The sequence below is a fragment of the Scyliorhinus canicula genome, chromosome 1 (assembly GCF_902713615.1).
Source record: "Scyliorhinus canicula chromosome 1, sScyCan1.1, whole genome shotgun sequence".
NCBI lineage: Eukaryota > Metazoa > Chordata > Chondrichthyes > Carcharhiniformes > Scyliorhinidae > Scyliorhinus > Scyliorhinus canicula.
Window position 1 is genome coordinate 35657044 of NC_052146.1, and position 24741 is coordinate 35681784.

General features: G+C 46.3%; 1 protein-coding gene across 2 annotated transcripts in view; it reads right to left on the bottom strand.

The window, feature by feature from the left end:
• The window catches only part of emid1 (EMI domain containing 1), a 441840-nt gene that overhangs the window by 45291 nt on the left and 371808 nt on the right, over positions 1 to 24741 (bottom strand). For both annotated transcript variants that reach the window (XM_038783630.1, XM_038783542.1), the window contains exon 7: positions 17616 to 17780. In XM_038783630.1, coding sequence (XP_038639558.1) covers positions 17616 to 17780 — 165 coding nt within the window. The remainder of the gene's footprint in view (positions 1 to 17615; positions 17781 to 24741) is intronic.

A 24741-nucleotide genomic window follows, 5' to 3' on the forward strand; every position in this document is an offset into this window, starting at 1 on the left:
ATAGCCAGTGGAACCCGGGTGAACACCACTAGAAACATGTGGGGCGCGATTCTCCCGAGTCACGAAGACTCGGGAAGCTGGCGTCAAAAACGGGCGGGTTTGACGCCAGCCTCCGCCTCCCCGACCGGGAACCGATTCAGCTCCCCGGTCGGGGCTAGCATCGCGCGGCCGTGACCTCCGGCATAGCGGGCTTAACGAATTTTGTTAAGCCCGCTAGCCAGAGTTAGCGACGGCTGACGCGTCAGATGACGTCAGCCGCGCCTGCGCGGATTGGACGACTCCAACCCGCGTATGTGCGGATGACGTCATCACGCATATGCTTGAAACCCGCGCATGCGCGGGCCGGTATGCCCCTCAGCCGCCCTGCGAATGGATACAGCGGGGCAGCGGAAGGATAAAGAGTGCGCGGGGTAGGTACCCGCTGCCCGCAATCGGTGCCCACCGATCGCGGGCCCATGGCACCCTTGGCACGGCTGTGGTACTGCCGTGCCAATCGGTGCCATGTTTCCCCAGATCGGGACTTTACGGCCGTTTTTACGAATGGTCAGACCAGGTGTGTTTTACGTTCATAAAAACGGTCGTAAAGGCCTTGGAAATCGGCCCATCGGCCAGGGGTGAATCGCTGCTCGCCGTAAAAAAACGGCGGGCAGCGATTCATGTCGGGAGGCGGGCGTGGGGGGGGGGGGGGGGGGGGGAGAATAGCGGGAGGGCGTCGGACCAGCGTGGCCGTAAAAATTTACGCCGCCCGCTATTCTCCGCCCCGTCGTGAGTGCGGAGAATTCCGCCCGTTATTTTTGGTGCTAGGATAAAAGTGTTGGTTTCAGAACTTTTTGCATTTTGAAATTTTGAATAAGGAGTGTTCACCCTGTCTAATTATTCATTGAAAGGCACTGTGTGAATGATTGAAAGGTGCGTAATTATACCCAAGAAATGGAAGTTAAATTTTTAATGCTGAACAAACCTGCCTCTGGTCACATTGCTGAGTTCAGCATAAGAAGATCAGTATGCACCCCATTGAACATTATAAAACTGTTCAATTTTTGGATCTGGATCATCTAGCTGTTGATCAAATTTCTCATGAACTGCCCCAGTAAATATAAAACAACTGAAGTAAGTGCTTACAGGCTTTTCTGCTTGCAGTTCAGCTGCTACATTGAGGGACTGGGCAGCAGATGGTGCTAGGAGTACAGTGCTTTCAAATCGTGATCAAGGCTTTCTTAGAACCAACACATATTTTTGTTCTGTGATTCTGTTCATTTATTTTCCCTGTTTGATGACGCTCCACACTTCGTAAGAAATGACTCTTATCATGGGAACAATTCCTGACCTACTTATTTAATGCTTCTTTGTGTAACTTAAGGTGAAGGATGAAATATTTGGGGAAGGAACCATTTTTCCACATTCCGCACAGTATCAGTTTAAAGGCGAGTACAGCATGGACACATGACAGAGCTCCTTTTACACAGTACCAACAATAGGCCTTCAACGTCTCCGAAATCTTATTGTGTGTTAATTTCATTTCCCACACCAATCGGTCTTGTGCTTGCTGAGTTAATGCCAAAGGAGGGCCACTGGGTCCACAGTCACTAACAGCTGTCCCCACACCACAAAGGTGAAATGAAATGAAATGAAAATCGCTTATTGTCACAAGTAGGCTTCAAATGAAGTTATTGTGAAAAGCCCCTAGTCGCCACATTCCAGCGCCTGTTCGGGGAGGCTGTTACCGGAATCGAACCGTGCTGCTGGCCTGCCTTGGTCTGCTTTCAAAGCCAGCGATTTAGCCCTGTGCCAAGGTAGGTGGATTGGACACGCTAAATTGTGCCTTAATTGGAAAAAATGAATTGGGTACTCTAAAGTGAAAACAAAAGGAATGATCAAATGTATCTTATGTGATCTCCACAGTTAGCATAAGGTGAAGAGACTTTTATCCCATTCCTTTGAACCTTATAATTGAACACTGCACCTCACACTTCACATTGGAGTTTGACAAAGAATAACAGTGGGCAGGATTCTCCGGTCGCTGAAATCACGTTCGTCAATCAGCCGGAGTTCCCAGTTTGTGCTGCAATCGGGGCGGCGCCGCTTTTGCGATGCTCCGCCCCTTCAAAAATGGAGATCCTGGGCAGTACGCCGTGCGCCGCCGGGACGGCCTCAGGAATTCACCTGAGGCTCTCCCCCGATGCTCCGGAAATAATTTTACCTGCAGTAAAGCAGAAGTATCATTGAAATAAAACTGGCCTGGCAACAAAAATACAGAGGATAGTCTCAAATGACCCGTGGTTTGGCAAAACGAAAAGGAAGGACACAAATAGGACATTAAAAGACCAAGCTGGAATTCTCTGGGATGTTGCGATTCTCTGTTCCCACCGGCAGCGCACTCTCGGCAGTGGGTTTCCCGACGGCAGGGGTTGGCTCCAATTGGAAATCCCATTGACAAGCGGCAGGAGTATAGAATCCCACCGCCAGCAAACGGCGTGTGCCGAGAAACCGGCGGCTGGCAGCCCAGAGAATCTACCCCAAATTTATTAAAAGACTTATTTTTTTTATATACACATTTAGCGTAGCCAATTATTTTTCTTTTTAAATTAAGGGGCAATTTATCGTGGCCAATCCACCTAACCAGCACATCTTTGGGTTGTGGGGGTGAAACCCACAAAGACACGGGGAGAATGTGCAAACTCCACGCAGACAGTGACCCAGGGCCGGGATTCGAACCCAGGTCCTCAGCGCCGCAGTCCCAGTGCTAGCCACTGTGCCACATGCCGCCCTTAAAGACTTGTATTTTTAACATGAAAACATTGAACTGCATTGGGAACATTAATACATTTTAAAAAATAAATTTACAGTACCCAATTCAGTTTTTCCAATTAAGGGGCAATTTTAGCGTGGCCAATCCACCTACCTCACACATCTTTGGGTTGTGGGGGCGAAACCCATGCAAACACGGGGAGAATGTGCAAACTCCATACGGACAGTGACCCAGAGCCGGGATCGAACCTGGGACCTCGGCGCCGTGATGCAGCAGGGCTAACCCACTGCACCACCGTGCTGCCCGGAACATTAATAAATGTGACCCACTTAGAAGATACTCCTTACTTTAAAATGAATATTTGTATTTCACTAATATAGCAAGAAATGATTTTAAGCAAAACGGCAAGTGACATGCCTTTGGGCCTGATTATTGACTGGTGACCCAAAATGCAGTTATGGAGGAGAGGAATGGTGTCCTCCTATGTAAAATAATCACTGAGGTTTCAATATATATCTAGATGAGGCACCATTTCACAATCCCAGTGCTGACTGGGGTGAATATTGCAGAACAAAAACTCAAATCCTCTCATGCAGCTTAAGTTGGATAAAGGATTGACCTTGCCGCGTTCATTTCAAATGTTGTTTTCCTTTTATTTAGTTACAGGATGTGGGCATCACTGGCATGCTAGTATTTATTGTCCATCCCTAACTGCCCCTGAGAAGGTGGTGTGAGCTGCCTTCTTGAACTTCAGCAGTTTGTGTCCTGTAAACAATGCTGTAAAGGAAGAAGGAAGGGGTGGGGGTGTGGGGTGATGTTTGCGGGATTGGATTTCAGTCACAATCCAAACACAAAAAGATTTAAATTGAGAACAAATATTACAAATATATTCCTTTTAGAAAACAGCAGATGGCACTAACTTTTGTTCCCCCCCCACCCTTCCGCATGGATTAAATTCAGAAAATTGGTGGAGATATTTCCTTTTATGTACTGCTACGAGCTAAAATATGAAATAACCTCAAACCAAAAGTCTTGTTCCAATTCTTGACATTCTTGAGCTTGTAATGAGAGATTTAAATAAAACCAGTACGATGCACATCCGTGTAGCGTTTAATAGCTTAATTCCTGAAATTTCTTTTTTGAAAAGAAGGCTTGAAATAAGCATACGTTGTCAATAATGGAATTTTGAGAAGCGAGTAAATGTTATTTGCAGATATTTTCTGTTCACTGAAAGTTCCAATAATCACCAGGCTCTATAGAGACTGATAAGTACTTAGTGACAGCGTTTATCAGCACTTGATGGAAAGCAATGTGCTCAATTTTACCATTGATGGCAGACACACAAATATAAACTAATAAAGCACACTCTCCCGCACATTTAGACACACACCAAGACTGAATTGAAGTGGCCTCTTTCTCAATCCCCCTGCAATTGGCTTCACAATTGCTCATTTGAAAGCTTGTTCTATATACTAGCAAAGCCAAATGGTGCAAAATGTGGAAGGAAGATAAACAAAGTCATGCCTTCAACAATGTGCAGTATTGCTTAAGATTCTGAAGCACTTTGGCAAAACGGAACTTCATATAAGCCAATTATGCTTCTTGTGGGACTGTAAAAAAGAGTTTTTCAGCTAGCTTTTTTATGATAAATGAGAAGGGTGAGGAAAACAATTTCCTTCCTGTTTAGTTTAATCAGCTTCAAATGTAATTAAATCTACTGGCTACCATACAATGGCCAGGAACTTTAGTGAACAGCTGAGTGTCAGCTGAGCTGACATGTTTGGCACAAATACCTTACCACCCACAGACTTGGCTAACAACACTCTCTCCATGACAGCAAGTCAGATTCCTTTATTCTCACAGTGGCATCAGACAGAAAGCTTCATTTCGCTCTCTCAAATCCAGCTACTGCTAACCACTGCGGTGCCCTTTTTGTATTGAGAAGAGTCAGCAAGATCTATTTATTGCTACAGTTCTGATATCATACCTTAAGCCATAATGTCTCCTTCAAGGATTAAAGCTCTCAGTTTTATTTCCTTTGACTGACCAAGAAATGTTACTGAACAATTCGCTTCCTAGCTTTCAATTATCAGTTTTCAATTCAATAGCTAATCCGAATTAATGGGTTAACCAGACTCTGCATTTTTGTTTAATGTGATCTCCAGTGTGTAAAGGCTCATATCACTGACTGTACACTGACCTATGGATAGCAAGTTATATTTACAAATTTCTTCCTTTCAGATTGTAGTGGGTACACTGAGTTCCCATTCTCCCTGCCCGTTCTTTTAACAAGTAAAATAGGTGGGTTAAAATAAAATTATTGCCCATTCCACACTGTTGCAATTTTAATTCAAATCAATCAAATCAACTTTTGTTTTACATTTTGCCAGTTCTACTATCAAATATTTATCACTGTAAAGTTACTGTACTAGTAGCCAGCAGCTTCTTACTCGTATGTTTGATCCAATACACCAGTAAGTTTTAAACAGTCTACAGGCAATTTTAACCCATAAAAGTCACTGCTTGAAGTCCCACCGTCTTCCCACAGGTTTAGGTTTCAACTCACTCTTCTGAGTAGGCATGAGAGATGCAGACTGCGCATCTATTTTAGCCAGAGAGCTGCGTGAGGGAACACTTCTGGCTTTCCCATAGGTGGACCAACGTTGCAGGAATTGGGAGTCACTAAGTGTCCCAAAATGTTAAGGAGTGGCTGCTCTTCTTCCTCCAGGCCACACAAGAGGGGTTAGGTCACTCCTGCCCCAAGCCTTTCCCTCCCAGCCACTTGTCACTTCACAGCCTCTTGCCACTGGCACATCGCTCCTGCCCACTGCCCAGCTGTTGCTCATTGCCAGTTTTGGGTGGGATCCAGAAAGGCCTATGCAGAGGAAATCTCTCAGCTAAAATCTCCTGGGTCTCACGCTGCTGAGATCTGGCCAGTTTGGCCCATCACTTGGATGAATATCACTTAAAATTAAAAATCAGGATTAGTTGGTGCATCAGCCTAATTAATATTAAAGATGGTCAGGATTAACCACAACATGTGGTGCTTGCTGGAGGAGGAAAAGGTTATTTAGTCTTAAAAAACATTCTTTATCTTGCAGATGTAATCTGTGCATTAGCAGCATTCTGCAAGAATGTGACTCATTAAATTACACAACATAACTTTTGTTTCATTCAATGATTTAAAGTATCACTCTTCTAAACAACCATTTATTTTAATGCCTGATACTAAATGACCACAAATCAATTTATTTCCAGAAATGAGCTAAGTGATTAAAACACAAATTTCTCCGCCTCCTTTGCTTGCTGACCTGTTCACAGGTTTGCCACTTTGTCTAAGTGACTGTTGCTCTTGTGCAAACCAAGGCAGCAAGAATCAGATGGAGGGGCCAAAGGCAGGACTGCCAGATCCTGCCCTGTCCTAATCTTTATAGGAGATGATTACGATATGAAACATTCAACCGCAAAGAGTTATCACTTTTTTATTACTTTATCTGAGTTACAAAGCCAGAGCTCAGAGTGTGGACAGGGGCAAACACCTAATCCAGCTCCTTGCCTGCTCCAAAAAACAATTCAAATTGAATCCAATTCATAGTCCCCTCAAGAGAGACACCAGATTCAGGCATTACACCTGACCTCGCGCTCATCTTAGCCAAAAGGCCGAGGAGCGATGAGTCATCAATTATTTTTAAAAGGGAATTCGATAGCTGACTTGAAAGGAGAAATATCAAAGAGGATTGGGAACAAGTAAGAAAGTGGGTTAGCCTAGAGGGGGCGCGATTCTCCATTAACCAAAATCGGGAAAGGTGATTGGGCGGAGAATTGGTTCCGATGCCAAAATCGCAGCAGGTGCCGCTTTGCCGCTAAATCGCAATGCTCCACCACCGCAACAGCAACATGTTCTGGAACACATGTACAGTAGACACCGTTTGCATATCATTAGCGGGCCCAACCCAGTATTCTCCGGAGCCTCTGCGTTTCTCTGCCTCCAGTGGGCCAAGTTCCCAATGGCGTGGTTCACTTGTGCTGGCCCCAGCTGACCCATCAGCTGTATGGGTGCGCTCCAGCACAACTCTTTTTGGCTTGGGTAAATGTGTCTGGGGAGTGTAATGTGTATATGCGGCTGCAGCTTGTCGGCCTCCCGAGTGTCGATCACTGAGCCGGCGAATCGGGCACCGTTTTTCATTGGAATTGATTGTGTTCCACCCGGCACCGGTACTAGCCCCCAAACGGTAGTGGAATCTGTCCAGGTGTGGTGCCAGTTTTTCTGTCGTAAAAGTCCACGGATTCTGGGTTGGCATCAACACTAGTCTTAGAAACGGAGAACCCCGCCCCTGGCCTGGCTTGAATATCCCAGTGCCCTTCATTGGAGTCACAGTTTTCTAAGATTGAACCTGGTCTGCATGCCTCAATCACATGCACTTACTTTAACCAGGCTATTGTAGAACTGAATGCTGTATTTGATCAAAGCAAAGGGATACTAAGAAAGGAGCATATATACGTATTATATAATTTTAGATATATATATAATAAATTTAGAGTACCCAATTATTTTTTTCAAATTAAGGGGCAATTTAGCGTGGCCAGTCCACCTAACCTGCACATCTTTGGGTTGTGGGAAACCCACGTAGACACGGGGAGAACGTGCAAACTCCACACAAGCAGTGACCCGGGCCGGGATTTGAACCTGGGTCCTCGGCGCCGTAGACAGCAGTGCTAACCACTGTGCCACATGCTGTCCTCATAGATAATATATTATATAGATACATTTACAAAAGTTGTCTATTACAGTTTCGTATGTGCTGATTTTTGTCTTTAAAGTTGCGGGCCACTATTTTCCTCTCCATTATGTTTTGCATCTTGACCACAAGAGGGCATGAGAAGATTTGTAACTGCCGAATTGTGATCGTTCATTTAATAGAAACACAGAACTGCACACAACAACTCCAGGGAACCCGATGATTCAGCAGCAAAGAATTAAGCGTGAAACTGAACCAAACTGGGTAGGAATTGGTTCTCACGCCCATTTTCCAAGCAAACGCGATGACTTCTGCACTCAAACCACCCCCCCCCCCCCCCCCCCCCGACACCAAGTTGCCTATGGACAAATTTCAGGCATCTGGGGCAGCCACCTAAAAGAAGCTTGAGGCTCCTTCCATGCGAGAATAAAGGCCCTGGCACATTTTTAGGATCCCTCTGAGAAACTGGGCGGCTCCGCTCAGGTTTTCTTGGCATGGATGTGGTCCAGAAAATAGTTTGTCACCAATACAGCCAGCTAATTATTAGGCCAATACATTGAGCCAGGAGGAGCAGGAGTGTCAGTCTTGGCCCCACAGTGCTCATGATCACTCACTGCTGTTCTGCAATTAACACCCCTTTTCCTCCTCTTGGCTTGGATGAGGCTTGTTGCTGGTGAGGAAAATGGCACAATATTAATCAATAGGGAATTTATGAGATGCCTTAGAACTGTGCAAGTAACTGAACTGAGTACCCAATTTCGGATGAGCCTTGGGTCATGTGATGTGGCTGTCACTGGCTGGGCCAGCATTTATTCCCCATTCCTGAGGGCATTTAAGGGTCAGCCACATTGCTGTGGGTCTGGAGTCACATATAGACTAGATCAAGTAAGGACAACAGACTTCCTTCCCTAAAGGACATTAGTGAACCAGATGGGTTTTTACGACAATCGACAATGGTCATTAATTCCAGATTTTTATTGAATTCAAATTTTACCGTCTGCCATGGTGCATTCAAACCCTGGTCCCCAGAGCATTATTACCCTGGGTCTCTGAATTACTAGTCCAGTGACATTACCACTATGCCACTGTCTCCCCTTGTTACTTATGTGCCAAAAAATATGTGTTTACCAAATTTCTACCTCAAATTCTCTCTATCGAAGTGAATATATTGCAACAGACAAATAGCCCAATACCTTCGCACCATAGAAACAACAAAGAACCAAGAGCACTTCTTGGCAGCCCACCGCCTCAGGAGAGGATAGTTTGTTCCTAGATGGTCACCTCTGTGCCAAATATGATCTTGCTTGGGAGGAAGACAGGGGGTTGAGAAGGTGCACAATTTGCTGGCCCCTGTGCAAGAGTACTTTTAGAAAATAATTCACAACCAACTGTCTCCACATACTACAGAAGGTGACTTCTGCTTGGAAGCTTGGGGTTTGGCCCTTTCCACCTGGTTAATGGGCACTTTGTTTGTAAAAAGTGCAGAGTAAGTGGAGGGAGTTGGTTTCTCCTCCAAAGTGGAATGTCGGCAGGTTACGGCACGCAGTAAAAGTCGACTAAATCCTTGGCTCAAGAGATGGAGGATCTGTGCGGTGCAGCAACTGAGAGTATGGCAGAGTTGGGAGCGTCGCCATCGCCTACCCACTGCGTGGGGAGCAGTTGTTGGAGTTTATCAAGGAGGGTGTTTCAGCAGCTTCGGAAAGAGTTGGAAGAGGATTAGTCCAGTGCAATTGAGGAAGCAGTAGCCCCTCTTCGTGGGGCGGCATGGTGACACAGTGGTTAGCACTGTTGTCTCACATCGCCAGTGTCACAGGTTTGATTCTGACCTCAGGTGACTGTGCGGAGTCTGCACGTTCTCCCCGTTTTTGCGTGGGTTTCCTACGGGTACTCTGGTTTCCTCCCATAGCCCAAAGATGTGCCGGTTGGGTAAATGAGCCAAATTAACTAAATTGCCCAAAGTTAGGTGGGGTTACGGGGCTAGGAGTGGGGGATTGGGCATAGGTAGGATGCTCTATCGGAGCAAGTGCCGATGCAGACTCAATGGGCCGAATGGCCTCCTTCTGCACAGTAGAGATTCTATGATTTTATAACTACCCTTGAGGTGGCTGCATTGGGGAAGGGACTGATGCACACCTCATTCTCGCTCTGTTCTGTGCTCTGTGGGCTGTTCCCAGGAACGCACACCAAGATAAACATCAACTGCTGCTGGAGGACCATCAGGTCAGTGAAAGACGTTCTTTGGCTTGCCCAAAACTTTACATACTCACACATTTTAAGGTCCAGAACTATGTGTTGAGAGACACATGAAAGCTTGGAGCAGCTGCTATAAAAGGCTCAATGGAGAAAGCCCAAGTCTAAGGCCCTCCTGCCATTGTACATCATGGAGATAGTATAAAATATCCATGGAAGTATGCACCAGAGAGTATTTGACATGAAATGTAAATATATATTGTAAATATAATCTGTAATGTCACTTTACAAAATGTCAAATTTGAACTGTTACTTAATGGACTTTTGCAGATTTTATGTAAAAGATATATTTTTGGAGATAAAATAAATTCAGCGCTGTATCAAATCTGGTTTTCAAAGATTTGGAGGAGGGGTCTGTTCACACCTCTGCATACTTGGTACCCTCCTCAGTCTTTAATTTAAATGTTTTGAGATCAGTGATTCACCCCTCCCCAATATCTGAACATTTAAATTTGTAACTTTACAAACAGTTCCACACAATGCATGCATCGAGATGTATGGAGAGCTTTTTCCTCCCTCCTCCTCTCTTTCACATAGGCCAGTTAAAATACCAGCCAGGTAGCAGCCAAGTTGAAATCTGAACTGAGAGTCCCAGAGGACCAAAGGCTGCTGTCCTTTTTGAGAGCTGGCTGGTGGTGATTTAACCTGAGGGTCACCACACCTCAGGCAAGGGGCAAGGTTGAGACAGCGGGAACTTCATGGATAACTTCAGCCGGAACAGGAATTGAACCCGCGCTGTTGGCATGGCTTCACATCACAAACCAGCCATCCATCTAAGATCAGTAGCCACTCTGTATCGGAATGCTTCAAAAATAACTGGTGTTGTAGTGATTGGTAGCAATGTGGCGCCATCATTATTAAGTTCAGTTAGAATTGAAGGCAAGGGCAGCACGGTGGCCTAGTGGTTAGCACTGCGGCCTCATGGCACCGAGGTCCCAGGTTCGATCCCGGCTCTGGGTCACTGTCCGTGTGGAGTTTACACATTCTCCCCGTGTTTGCATGGGTTTCGCCCCCACAACCCAAAAGATGTGCAAGCTAGGTGGATTGAACACGCTAAATTGCCCCTTAATTGAAAAAAATTAATTGGTTACTCTAAATTTTTTAAAAAAAATAATTGAAGGCAAATACATGCATGATGCTAAACAGGGATTTTTTTATCAACATACATTGATTTCAACCCTGTTGGACTTTAACGTGGTGTTGTAAGACTTCTTACTGTGCTCACCCCAGTCCGATGCCGGCATCTCCACATCATTGATTTCAACGGCACTGCCGATAATGTAAACATTTTCAGTTACAGCATTAACCATATAATTTTAGCTGACATACAGAAATGTTCTTATTTGTTCATGGGGTGTGGGTGTCTCTGGCTAGGCCAGCATTTAGTACCAACCCTAACTGCCCTTGAGATGGTGGTGATGAGCTGCTTTCTTGAACCATTGCAGTTCGTGTGGTGTAGGTACACCCACAATGCTGTTAGGGAGGGAGTTCCAGGATTGTTGACACAATGACAGTGGGGAAAGGGTGATAACAGTTCCAAGTCAGGATAGTGTTGGGCATGCAAGGAGATCTGCAGGTGGTGGTGTTCTCATGTATGTGCTGCCTTTGTCCTTTTAGGTGGTACAGGCCATGGGTGCGATTCTCCGCTGACCACGCCGGTTGGGAGAATAGCGGGAGGGCCTCCCAATATTTTTTGCGCCCTCCCGCTATTCTCCCCCCCCCTCGCCCGACCCACGTCATGAATCGCCGCTCGCCGTTTTTTACGGCGAGCGGCGATTCTCCGCGGCCGATGGGCCGAGCGGCCGGGCCTTTACGCCTGTTTTTTCACGGCAGCAAACACACCTGCTTGCTGCCGTCGTAAAAACGGGTTCTGGATGCCCGTTTGGAGCATTCAGAGGCCCGTTTGGGGCGGGAGCACCACCGTTGTGCTCAGGAGGGGACAGGCCCGCGATCGGTGCCCACCGATCGTCGGGCCTGCGTCCAAAAGGGACGCACTATTTCCCCTCCGCCGCCCGACAAGATCAAGCTGCCACATCTTGTCGGGCGGCGGTGAAGAGATGCGAAACCGCGCATGCGCGGGTTCCGTCAATGGCGTGATGACGTCACCCGCGCATGCGCGGGTTGGAGCCGGCTTGGTGCGTGGCCTTAACGACGGTCATTAAGGCGCGACACCGTGATTCCCGGGGTCCCGCTCCTAGCTCCGATGGGGGGGAGAATCGGGTCCCGGGAACGGGCGTGAAGGCTGCCGTGAAACACGGCCAGTTTCACGGCAGCCTTTACGACTCTCCGCATTTGCGGAGAATCTCGCCCCATAGGTTTGGAAGGTGCTGGCGAAGAAGTCTTGGCGAGTTGTTGCAGTGCATCTTGCACATGGTAGACACACTGCTGCTGCTGTGCATCGGTGGTGGGGGGAATAAATGTTTGAAATGGTGGTTAATTGCTTTAAAAGGCAATTAACTACACTGAATTTCCCCCAAAACACAGTGACAATTGAATATGTGTGTGCAGGGATTGTACAACAAGCATGGGTGAGGTAGAATTATAAAAATGTTAACCCAAAGCCAGTTAGATCCCAGAGATGTGTGAGCACATGTTTACAGATGATGATCCATCAGTGGCCTATTTTGCAGGCACAGAATATTCATTATTTTGCATGCGGAGACAAGTTGTAGTAATTTAATTAAGTGAATTTGTCTGTGACTCTGCGTGTTCACCAGCTTTGAAACAAAGCAGCTTGAAGTCTTGCATCTGGCTTTGACTTACAAGGTGCTTACCTGGTCCACTATCAAAAGGATTCATAATAAATGTGAATATCTGGTTCAAATTACAATGGGACTCTAGTCAAGTGAGAGGGAAGGTGAGGTTTAGGTTGTAATCACCAATGATAGGGAGTTGTTTGGTGCAGGCGCTGCCAGAAGAGAGGCGGGATGATACCTTGGTGAGGGAGTTGATGTGAGGTTTGGTCGGTGGGGACGGGCAGGATGTATGTGGTGAAAACAGGAATTCTACAAAATTGTAGAAGAGACTGCTTTTGGACAGGAAAATGCTTCAAGGAGTAGGTGTCAGAGAAAGAGGTGGTGGGGTGAAGGTGAAACTTGGCAAAAAGATTGTATCACTAATAAATGATTTAGAATGGTGAAAGCTATAGCCAAGTTTGGAGCTGGGGGGCGTCTGTTCCTCGCTGAGAGCCAAATTATGAGAGAACCATCCACAAAGGTAGCATTTTCTTGCTCATAGGCTGGTGGTAAAGAACCCTCTGGCTAATGCGACTTCACCTTTTCTCTAAAACATATACAACAGAGCACTTTACTGCATGACCAAGTTCATTAATTGTGATCCAAGAATCATTGGACATTTAGACTATTTCTTCTCACACGAGGCAAAATCAATCAGTTCTACACATACACTCACATTACGCGAAACAGAAAAGAGAAATCATACGACATTCCAGCAGAATCACATCTGAACAGTTTTCCCATCTTTCAGATAGAGGGCGAGATCTTCCGGCTGTACACAACGGCGGGATGTCCCGGTCCCTCCGACAGTGCACCCCCTCCGCGGGTTCCCAGTCACATGGGGTGGATTCAATGGAAAATCCCATCGACAGCAGTGGGACCAGAAGATGCCGCTGCCGTTGGCTAACGCAGGCTGCCTCCCGCCGCTGGCAAATAGGCCCTGGGGGAGGCCAGAGAATCTTACCCAGATGTATCTCAATCGTCCATTTGCTTCAAAGTTTCATACAAATGAGGTTTTATTTTATCAGCCTGGAGCACATCAAGAACTTCAGCATGTGTTTGTAACAGAAACCAATGGGTGTTGCCTGAGAAATACTTTCGATTAGCAACAGTATATCCTTACACTGACGTCAACATGAGACAGTGAACGATAAAAGAGGAGGAAGATCATGACGTTGAGAAGGAAAAGGGAGAAGGAGGAATGGAACTTATCCTTTCAGTGATTTTGTGGTTGACGAGGGTGAGGAGAAGGATGATGAGAGAGAGGTCATTGAGGAGGCGGCACGGTAGCACAGTGGTTAGCACTGTTGCTTCACAGCGCCAGGGTCCCGGGTCCGATTCCCGTCTTGGGACACTGTCTGTGCGGAGTCTGCATGCACGTTCTCCCCGTGTCGGCATGGGTTTCATCCGGGTGCTCCAGTTTCCTTCCATAAGTCCCGAAAGATCTGCTGTTAGGTGATTTAGACATTCTGAATTCATCCTCTGTGTACCCGAACAGGTGCCGGAATGTGGTGACAAGCAGCATTTAAAAAAAGAAAATAAATAAATTTAGAGTACCCAATTCATTTTTTCCAATTAAGGGGTAATTTAGCGTGGCCAGTCCATCTACTCTGCATATCTTTGGGTTGTGGGGGCGAAACCCACACAAACACGGGGAGAATGTGCAAACTCCACATGGAGAGTGATCCAGAGCCAGGATCGAACCTGGGATCTCGGCGCCGTGAGGCAGCAGTGCTAACCACTGCGCCGCCGTGCTGCCCTCTGACTAGGGGCTTTTCATAGTAACTTCACTGCAGTATTAATATAAGCCTACTTGTGACACTAATGAAGATTATTAATGCTTGAGTGGTCAATTCCCCCCTACCCTGTGCATTATTCATCGGTCATGCAGCTCCAGAACATGGTTATAATGATCAGCCTTTACTTGGTGTTGCTTGCAAACTCTTTCAATTAGGTTCTGTGGCCAAAGTTTAATTGTTGTTTAGTGAAGGAAGGTTACAGAACATCAGGGGTTTGCATCTGGCCCCGTGTCAAAGTAAAATCAAAATGACTATATCGTTAAAATGCTTCTTGTTTTGAAGAGTAAATAGATTACTGGTTTTAAACGTTTTATGAAATGGCAGGGTTTGATTATAAGAATGTACTTCAACTAGTGGAATAATTTGAATAGTGTGACGAAAACAAAAGTTACAATAATCAGAATCCATCGAATAGTTATGGCATCTACTCACTATATTGAATACAATGGGCTGGATTCTCTGCCGGCGGGATGCTCCGTTTTGCCGGCAGCCCGGGTGTGGGGCTGCTCCACAATGGGAAACCCCATTGACCGGCCGGCATAACGGAGCATCCTGCCGGCGGGGTGAAATAGAAATGTGGCGCGGTGGGGCAGAGAACCCAGCCCAATATCTCAACCCAGAAAACAACAAGATCACAACATACTAAAAAAATATAAAAAACTGATACAAAATTGACACTTTACCAACTTTGCTGAGACTCAATTATTTCTGGGCCAGAAACCGGATCAGATGTCTTTTTTAGTCTATATGGTTCTGTATTAAACTGTGCGGTGCATTTATAAAGGCAGTCAGCAAGAGTGTCAGATGTTAAGATACATTCGTAAAATAAGGTGAGTATGAAGCTTTAACCCGAACTGGTTGTGAATTAGTTATGAAAATTTGAAGTTTGAACAAAGCATGATAGTGCATATGAGTAATTGCCTGTCACAGTTGTAGTTAACAATTAACATTTAGCAAAAAGTAATTTACTGTTAAATTAATATGTTGTGAACAGATGAAAATGAAAATGAAATGAAAATCGCTTATTGTCACGAGTAGGCTTCAATGAAGTTACTGTGAAAAGCCCCTAGTCGCCACATTCCGGCGCCTGTCCGGGGAGGCTGGTACGGGAATCGAACCGTGCTGCTGGCCTGCTTTAAAAGCCAGCGATTTAGCTCAGTGAGCTAAACCAGCCCCTGGTTGGGTGGAGGAAGTGTCTTCACTCAGTTAGCAGAGAGTAGATCACGTTATATATACCTGTTCCCGTTGCCAAGTGATGATCTGGAGAACATGAATTACATTGGTCCTAATATTTACCGGAAGGTGTGGAGGGTGCAAAAGAGGCTGACAACAGCGGACGATTTTGGTTTTGGACTGGTGCTGGCCAAATTGATGGCTTAGCCCATCATGGCTTAGCTGGTGACATAATTCTGCAGTCAGGGATCTTTGGACGATTGCTGTTTTGGATTTAAATATGTTAATATATTAACGAACAAAACATCACAAATCTTTGCCCTGTAAAATGACAGTGGCTGCACGGTGGCACCGTGGTGAGCACTGCTGCGTCATAGAGCCAGGGACCAACTTTCGATTCCAGTCTTTCGTGACTGTGTGGAGTTTGAACTTTCTCCTCGTGTCTGTGTGGATTTCCCCCGGGTGCTCCGATTTCCTCCCACAGTCCAAAGATGTGAAGGTTAGGTGGCTTGGCTGAGCTAACTTGCCCCTTAGTGTCCGAGGATGTACAGGTTAGATGGATTGGTCATGATCAATGCGCATGGTTACAGGGATGCGGTGGGGGACTGGACCTGGGGGGAGTGCTTTTTTGGAGGGTCAGTGCAGACTCAATGGGCCAAATGGCCTTCTCACCTTTGGGGAGACCTGACGCCGGAGTGGTTAGCACTACTCCGCTACGCCGGGACACCCCGCCCCACCGGGTAGGGGAGAATTTTGCCCCGGATCGTTTATCTCTCTCCCCAACTCTCTCATTATTACTGCCAGTGGGTAGTGGGGAAAGTTGCTACCAATGGCAGTCATCAATGCATGAATGTCTTTTAGTTCCTTGATATGCAATGGGTATTTTCCTAATCATAAGTTCATTAATCAATTTGAAATGGAAATAAGAAATCCCAAGATTATGGGGCGAGATTCTCCAATAAGGGGCTATGTCCCCATGCCCGTGAAAAAACTTGTGCAAATCACTCTGGACTTACCTGGAGAATTCTTGATTTGCAGGGGGCTAGCAGGGCCCCAGAGTAGTCCTCGCATCTCTGGCTGCCGATAAGGGGCTCTGCACTTCCGGTCGGGGGTTCGCACATGTGCACAGTGGTCGGCCCCACGCGACATGGCCGACCCACAATGTGGAACGGCACCGAAAACATAGGGCCCATCCCCCCCAGATTGCGCGCTCCCACGGATTGGTGGCCCCTGATCGGTAGCCTGGCGGTCCTGGAGGCCCCCCCCCCCCCCGGCGAATGATTCCCCCGTCCCCGCACCAGTCCACAGCCGTCACGTCGAGTTCCTGACGGGTGGAACTATGAGAGAACCACGTCGTCGGGAACTCGGCCAGCTGCACTCGGTGAATCGCCACGTGGGCCTCTTTCAATGGCCCCGACCGGCGTCACCTCGACCGCACGTGCGCGATTGGTGGGACCGACACCGACCTCGGGTTTGATGCCCATTCTCCGTCCCTGCGCCGATCGGGATTTCGGCCCGGAGAATCCCGCCCATGATATTTGCTTTGTATGGGAATGCATTCAATGATCAAAGCGAAAGGTATTACCTTTGTCACCATTTATTGTCATCAAGAGCTCCCAGATCAAATAGAACACAGCCGCATGTGCAGATTAAAACACTCCCTGATTTGTGCAACAATCTCATCCTCTGAATTGTCCATAAATGTGCTAATGTACATTTTTTCACTTCCTAATTAACCACCATTACATGCTTTTTGAATGATTGCCGTGCCTTGCATAAAGCATTATTGAACGTAATGAGATTTTGTACTGAGGATCGATGCCCACGAGGAACGGAGTCAAAATGAACAAATTTGCATCACGTGAGACTGGGAATACCGGCAGAATTTGCCAAGATCATGGAGGTGATTCGGATGAGCCGGCATATAGTTGCCGATGTACAGCAAGTGGGTAAAACAGTCTCTCGGCTAAATACCGGAAACAAAAATCACCAAAACAGAATTTGACCTGTTTCAGGTTATCCATAAAATCACCAGAAAATGATTAGCTGCAACTTTAATAAATCAAACGAAACCAACCATTGATTCTTTACAAGCCGGATTGTTCGGATTGGATGTAAGGCTAAAATATGTGACGACCGTGAAGAATGGCAACTTATAACTTATACTTGCCATTGTTAGTCGATGTGTATCCAAGGTCAACTGATCCAGGATAAGGAATGTCAGCACGTGGTGGGCCTGCAGGTCCAGGTGGTCCTGGGGGACCGGGGGGACCTGGTAAACCTCTCCCGCCAGGAAGACCTGCTGCTCCAGTCGGACCCAGAAATCCCGGCGAACCTGACAAATCAACACAATAAAATGCATCAGGTGGTCAACGCCAAAGGGCTAGCTCAATATTCCATTTTAACTTTTGATAACTGATGGCAAACTCCATACATATTAGAAGCACCAACAATTTGGAGAGCAAGCATCAACATTTCTGAATGTTGTACTGTTGAATGCACATAGTAACCAGCGAACAGATATTAAATTCCACACACAGTTCGACCATTTATTTAACTTGCATCATAAGGTACAACCCCAGCAACCCTAACTTGGAAAACTATCTAACTGTTGTTCATCATATCTTCCCAGGAAGATGCAAACTGTTTCCTATACTTGCAGAAACTGAAACCTCTTGCACCAAAGCAGATTGTCCTGCTCATTCACACATTCATTTGTTGTCTGTCAAACTATGCTATGTAGAAATTAGCTGCCATGTTTGCTTACAGCACAACAGTAGTTTATTTTTGTATGTCCTAAGGACATCACGGGAAGCTATATAAATGCAACTGCTTTCTTCCTCATGATATAACGGGAGAAAGGTCTAAAATGAGAATAAACTTGAAGCATGTGAAGATGAATGAGAATTCTATACACAGGACCCTGAAACTTTGACCTTGCACTTCTAATCTCCTGCGGTGACTACAGAGAGCAGCGTCACTCCAAAATGGTGTAAACCAATATAAGCCAGCTATTTTCTCTGGGGAGTCTGCCAATCGCCTGCTGAAGTTACAGCAGCAAATTGGGAGAATGCTGATAGTAGTTTAAGGCCAGTTTGTGCATGACTTTAGGACGTAATTATTCTTCAGGCATTCAAACAATTCTTGTTTCTCATTTCATCAGTTAACGCTTTGAATGTTGCACTCTGTCAGCGGGCATTCAGCTCTCTGAAGGATGATTTTCCAAGTGCTCACAGATCTAACATCCTCCAGATCTGATGAGCAGGATCGTCCGGCAAGATGGATCTCTTTAATAGCAACATATAATGTTCTTCAATTACACTCATGTACAGTGTACTTCATCGTTAGGATAATCGCAATTAGGAATGGCTCTTTCTATTCACTGATGCCAGTGAAAAAGTCAGCATGCAAAACAATTTCTCCAATATTAAGGTGCTGCTAGCCAATTGAACCTTTATTACTGATGGGTATACATTACAGGCAGCAAAATATACTTATCACAGCAGGAAGTTTTTAACGCTATATTAAAGGGTCAAAGTGGCATAAATTTCTAAAAGGAAAAGAAACATGGAAAATCAATTAACACTTATTAAAATTCATCTTCCTTGACTGGCATAAATCCATTACACCTGTTAAAACAAAATATTTATATAGGTATAATTTTTCAATTCAGCAGGATGAATGATCTAATTGAAGCTACTTACATCTGCAACACTATATTAAATAAGCAATGGATTCCATTCAAGTTCTCTCACATCAAAGCAGCAGGGGCCACCAGATAGTCTCATTTTTTTGACTGTCAGGCAGCTGCTGATGGAGACGTGACTATTGGGAAACTGTTTTTATTTTTGTGTTATTGCAGCTGTTGGAGGTGTCACAATATCTGGCTCAAATCTTTCGGATCTAGTCCCCACTGTCAGTATGATCTGAAACCCTTGCTCTACATAGCCCTTTGGGGTCAGTGACCATATCACAAGAGCCGATGCCCCATTTTAAATAAACAGCGGCAGTAGTTAAGCAAAGGAAGGGAGTCTTATGTTGCTTTTATTGAGTACATCTGAAAAGTACCATCTATCCCAGACAAACACATTTGTATTAATAACATAATTCTCTGGGGTCAAAAATAACTCGGCAATGAAAACAATACATGGCACAAGTATAAAGAAAGATTTTGCTTCCCTGCTGTTCATTAAAATGAAGTCCAATGAAGCATTGTCAGGGAGAGTTGGATTACAGTAATGCTGGATCACTGGATCCAGTCCAATGATGCTCAGAGCATGGCTTCTATAACAGAGGCTGAAAATGTTATCAACTTCCATCAGTAGTGTAATGTTTACATTACTTAGCATGATTCATGTTCATTCTCAATTTCTAAGCTCTCACCCACAAATAACAGCTCTTATTGGAGAGCTTGTTCTCTTTACACTCAGAACCTTAACTGTACGTCTTTAGCATGTGAAATGAAAACTGAAATCAAAATTGCTTATTGTCACAAGTAAGCTTCAAATGAAGTTACTGTGAAAAGCCCCTAGTCGCCACATTCCGGTGCCTATTCAGGGAGGCTGGTCCAGGAATTGAACCGTGCTGCTGGCCTGCCTTGATCTGCTTTAAAAGCCAGCGATTTAGCCTTGTGCTAAACTAGCCCCTTAGTGTGTGGCACAATATGACTTAGGACATGATATTTTAAATTCACTACAGGAGCAATATTTTCATTAAAACATTTTTTTTTAGAGTACCCAATTAAAGGGCAATTTGGTGTGGCCAATCCACCTAGCCTGCACATCCTTGGGTTGTGGGGGGGTGGGGAGGGGGGGGGGGGGGGGGGGTGGGTAGGGGGGGGGGGGGGGTGGCGAGTCCCACGCAGACATGGGGAGAATGTACAAACTCCACACGGATAGTGACCCGGGGCCAGGATCGAACCCGGGTCCTCGGCGCTGTGAGGCAGCAGTGCCAGCCCTGTGCCACCGTGCTGCCCTGCAATACTTTAATTTCTGAAGAACATTGATAATATTGCACAAAATTCTCTGCCCCATGCCCACGCCAACGCAAATCGCGATCAGGCAGAGAAGCGAGCATCTAGTCAAAATTACAGTGCGCGCCCAGCGCCAATTCGAGCACCATGTTCTGGTCCCTTGCTGGTGGTGATGACGAGGTTTGTGCCCAGTGCCGGTGGTGGCATACAAAACCAGCGTTTGCATGCATTTATATGTGATTAGCGGGTTGGATACGGGTTTGACCCACCTTTCCTTGATGCTCCGCTCCTCTCAGGCAGAGGTCTTGGAGGCGTGAAGTATTGAAAAATGTGGACAGCGTGCCGTGGCTGCGGATGGGTAGCAAAAGCACCTAAACACTATTAAAGTCTGTTGGGTGGGATAGCTGCCCGGCCACGGGCTGTAGCTGGTAGTGACATGGTTCCAAGTCTGTGAATTTTGGGTGCTCCCTTCGGGATCAGGGTGTACTGGTTCAGACCGACATGGCTGCCGCCTGTCTTTTAAACGCACCCCTTTGGTGCTTCTTACATGCTCCTGGCTGCTCACACTGCAGAGTGCTGCCTGTGTCCTTTAACACACAGACGGCCTCCGGGCATCTGGGAGCTGACCCAGGCCACCCGTCTGGACACCCTTATACCCAAGCTGTATCATCAAGGGCCAAGCTCAAACAGGAGTGTTGGCACTCCTCAGAAGCACTGCCTGATCGCAGAGGAAGCAGGGTATCAGCAGTGCTCACCGCAACCAGGGGACACCTGCACCGCAGCCTTTGGAACCCTCCCTGGTTCTCTGCCCCCACACCTCTGGATCATAAGGTGTTTCCTCCTGGTGAGACTGGCAGCGTGACCGCCTCTGCCACCTCCTCCCCAGGCAATGTTCAGGAGAGCAGGCTTGAGTCTGCAATCCATCCTGGGGAAGACGGTGTCCCTCCACTCCTCATTGGCATGGAGCTGTGGGTTCGAACCCGGGTCCTCAGCGCCATAGTCCCAGTGCTAACCACGGTGCTGTGTTGTTCCTCGTGTCTTAATAAAGCTCGTAGTCTCAAAGGTGGAGAAGATGCTTTATTGTGAATTTGTTCTGTCTTCACAGCTTAACTTACGGCTACCTCAAATGCTGCCTGCTTGTGTCTGTGTCCTGCTACCAGTTCTGCCTTCCGTGAAGTGTGTCCTCACTTCCTGTCCCGGTGTATTTATAGCTCTCCTGTGCTCCCTCTAGTGCTTGCTCAGTTGTATTGCATCTACTCAGATCTACAATCACCACAGGTGCCACGTGCCCCCCTTTGTTTAGTTTTTTGCAAGCAGGTCTGTGAACCAGCTGTTTATTCACAGGGTCACTTTGATCATAAAGGATCATTAAAAAATGCTTGATAAAACATGGCAAGCAGACTGATCCCCTCATTAAAGGACAGACCAATAGAGATGCAGTGGGAAACATGTAAGGGGATATTTCAGAATTCACAGGATTCCAAGAAGTAAGAAGAAATGGAAGGGATGGACCCACCATTCATGGTCAACTAGGAAGGATAACGGATCCCGGCCCTGGGTCACTGTCCGTGTGGAGTTTGCATATTCTCCCCATGTCTGCGTGTGTTTCACCCACATAACCCAAAAGATGTGCAGGTTAGGTGGATTGGCCACGCTAAATTGCCCCTTAATTGGGTACTCTAAAAATAAATTTAAACTAGGAAGGTTAACGGTCGCATCAAACTTAGAGGAAAAGCAAATAATTGAACGAAGCCAGATAGATCAGAAGATTGGACAAAACATAAGGCACAGCAAAGGATGACTAAAAGATTAATACGAAGGGAAAATTAAGAGTATGAGTGAAAGCTAGCCCGAAACAGATAGCAAGAGTTTTTATAAGTATATAAAAAAAGAGTTAACAATGTGAGTGTTAGTCCTATAGAAAATGTGTCTGGAGAATTGATAATGGAAAACAAGGAGATGGCAGTTGAATTGAACGGGTGTTTTGTATCAGTTTTCAGTGTCGAGGATACGACTAACATCCTGGAAGCAGCTATACATCAGGAAATGGAAGGGAGGGAGGAACTCAGGAAAATTACAGTCACCAGAGAAGTGATACTGAGAAAATTCTTGAAACTGCAGGCTGACAAAAGCCCAGGCCCTGATGGACTTTATTCTAGAGCCTTAAAAGAAGTATCTACTGGTCTGATTAGTAAGTTTGCAGATGACACAAAGGTTGGTGGAATGGCAGATAGCGTTGAGAACTGTCAGAGGATACAGCAGGATTTAGATCGTTTGGAGACTTGGGTGGAGAGATGGCAGATGGAGTTTAATCCGGACAAATGTGAGGTAATGCATTTTGGAAGGTCTAATGCAGGTAGGGAATATACAGTGAATGGTAGAACCCTAAAGAGTGGTTGAGGGGCGACCTGATAGAAGTCTACAAAATTAAGAGGGCCATAGAAGAGTGGATAGTCAGAGGCTTTTCCCCAGGGTAGAGGGGTCAATTATTAGGGGCATAGGTTTAAGGTGCGAGGGGCAAGGTTTAGAGTCGATGTACGAGGCAAGTTTTTTTACACAGAGGGTAGTGGGTGCCTGGAACCCGCTGCCAGAGGAGGTGGTGGACGCAGGGACGATAGTGACATTTAAGGGGCATCTTAACAAATGGGAATAGAGGGATACAGACCCAGGAAGTGTAGAAGATTGTAGTTTAGTCAGGCAGCATGGTCGGCATGGGCTTGGAGGGCCGAAGGGCCTGTTCCTGTGCTGTACTTTTCTTTGTTCTTTGTTCTATCTAGTGAGATAGTTGATGCATTGGTTTTAATTTTCCACAACTCCCTAGATTTGGGGAAAATCCCATTCGGAAGCTAGAAAATGTAACTATTATTCAAAAAGGGAGGGAGACAGAGAGCAGGAAACTACAGACCAGTTAGCTTAACATCTGTTATGGGGAAAATGTTAGAAGCTATTATTAAAGAAGTGATAGCAGGGCACTTGAATAAACAGAAGGTAATCAGGCAGAGTCAACATGTGTATGTGAAAGGGAAATCATGTTTAACCAACTTACAGTTGGTTATGTGCTGTGGATAATGGAAAACCAGTGGATGTATTGTACTTAGATTTCCAGAAGGCATTTGATAAAGAGCCACATCAAAGGTTACTGCAGAAAATAAAAGCTCATGTTATAAGGGTAACATATTGGCTTGGATAGAAGATTGACTGACTAACTGGATGTGGAGATGCCGGCGTTGGACTGGGGTGAGCACAGTGAGAAGTCTTACAACACCAGGTTACAGTCCAACAGGTTGGACTTCCGGTGGCGGCGATGTCCGAGTGAGCCGCACATTCGGCGGGCGTTTAGGGGCTGATTCCCAGCGATAGCGGGACCACGGACCTGAAGGAAGGCGGCAGCAAAAGTGCTGAGGAGCGGGCTGCGGCACATGGAACAGCGGGAGTCCAGGAGGCAGAAGAAAAAAGAGAAAAAGGGACAGAGGCAAGGACCTGAAGAAACTTACCTGGAACCTAAGATGGCGGACACATGGACCAGGAGGTGGCTCGGCAGCGAGCAGCCTTTAAGAATGTCAAGGAGAGGGCAGCACGGTGGCCTAGTGGTTAGCACAACCGCCTCACGGCGCTGAGGTCCCAGGATCGATCCCGGCTCTGGGTCACTGTCCGTGTGGAGTTTGCACATTCTCCCCGTGTCTGCGTGGGTTTCGCCCCCATAACCCAAAAATGTGCAGAGTAGGTGGATTGGCCACGCTAAATTGCCCCTTAATTGGAAAAAATAATTGGCTAATCTAAATTTTAAAAAAAAAGAATGTCAAGGAGGTGCTGTTCAAGAAGCACGTGGAGTTTGGTCTGCTGTTCTCGGCTCGCCTATGGGTCACGCACCAGGGTCAACACCACTACTTCTCCGAGCCTGAAGAAGCGATGGACTTTGCGAGGGATCGGGGCTGGTCCCGAAAAGAGGCTCCACGGACGTGAATTAGGGCCCGAGGACTACCGTCGGAAGGTACGCCGAGTGGGCCTGGACTGCTGTTCAACGGTTTGCTGGGTCAAAGGTGTCAAGTGGAACATTTGGGACTCTTTCCTTTGTTCATGGACCTTGGTTTGGGGTTTTTTTTATTGTTTGTTTTTTCTCTTATGTTTTTGTTTTTTCCGCTTTTTTCTGTTTTTACCTTTTTGGGCGGATTTGTACTTTTTGTGCAGCTCGCGGAGGACACTGGAGCCGGCACGGTGACGAAGGGGGGCCGGTCAGCAAGGGGGGCCAAGGACATGGGTTGGGGGTTTTTTTGTTTTTGTTTTTGTTTTTTTTGTTTTGTTGATGTCCATGCCTTCCTGTGCC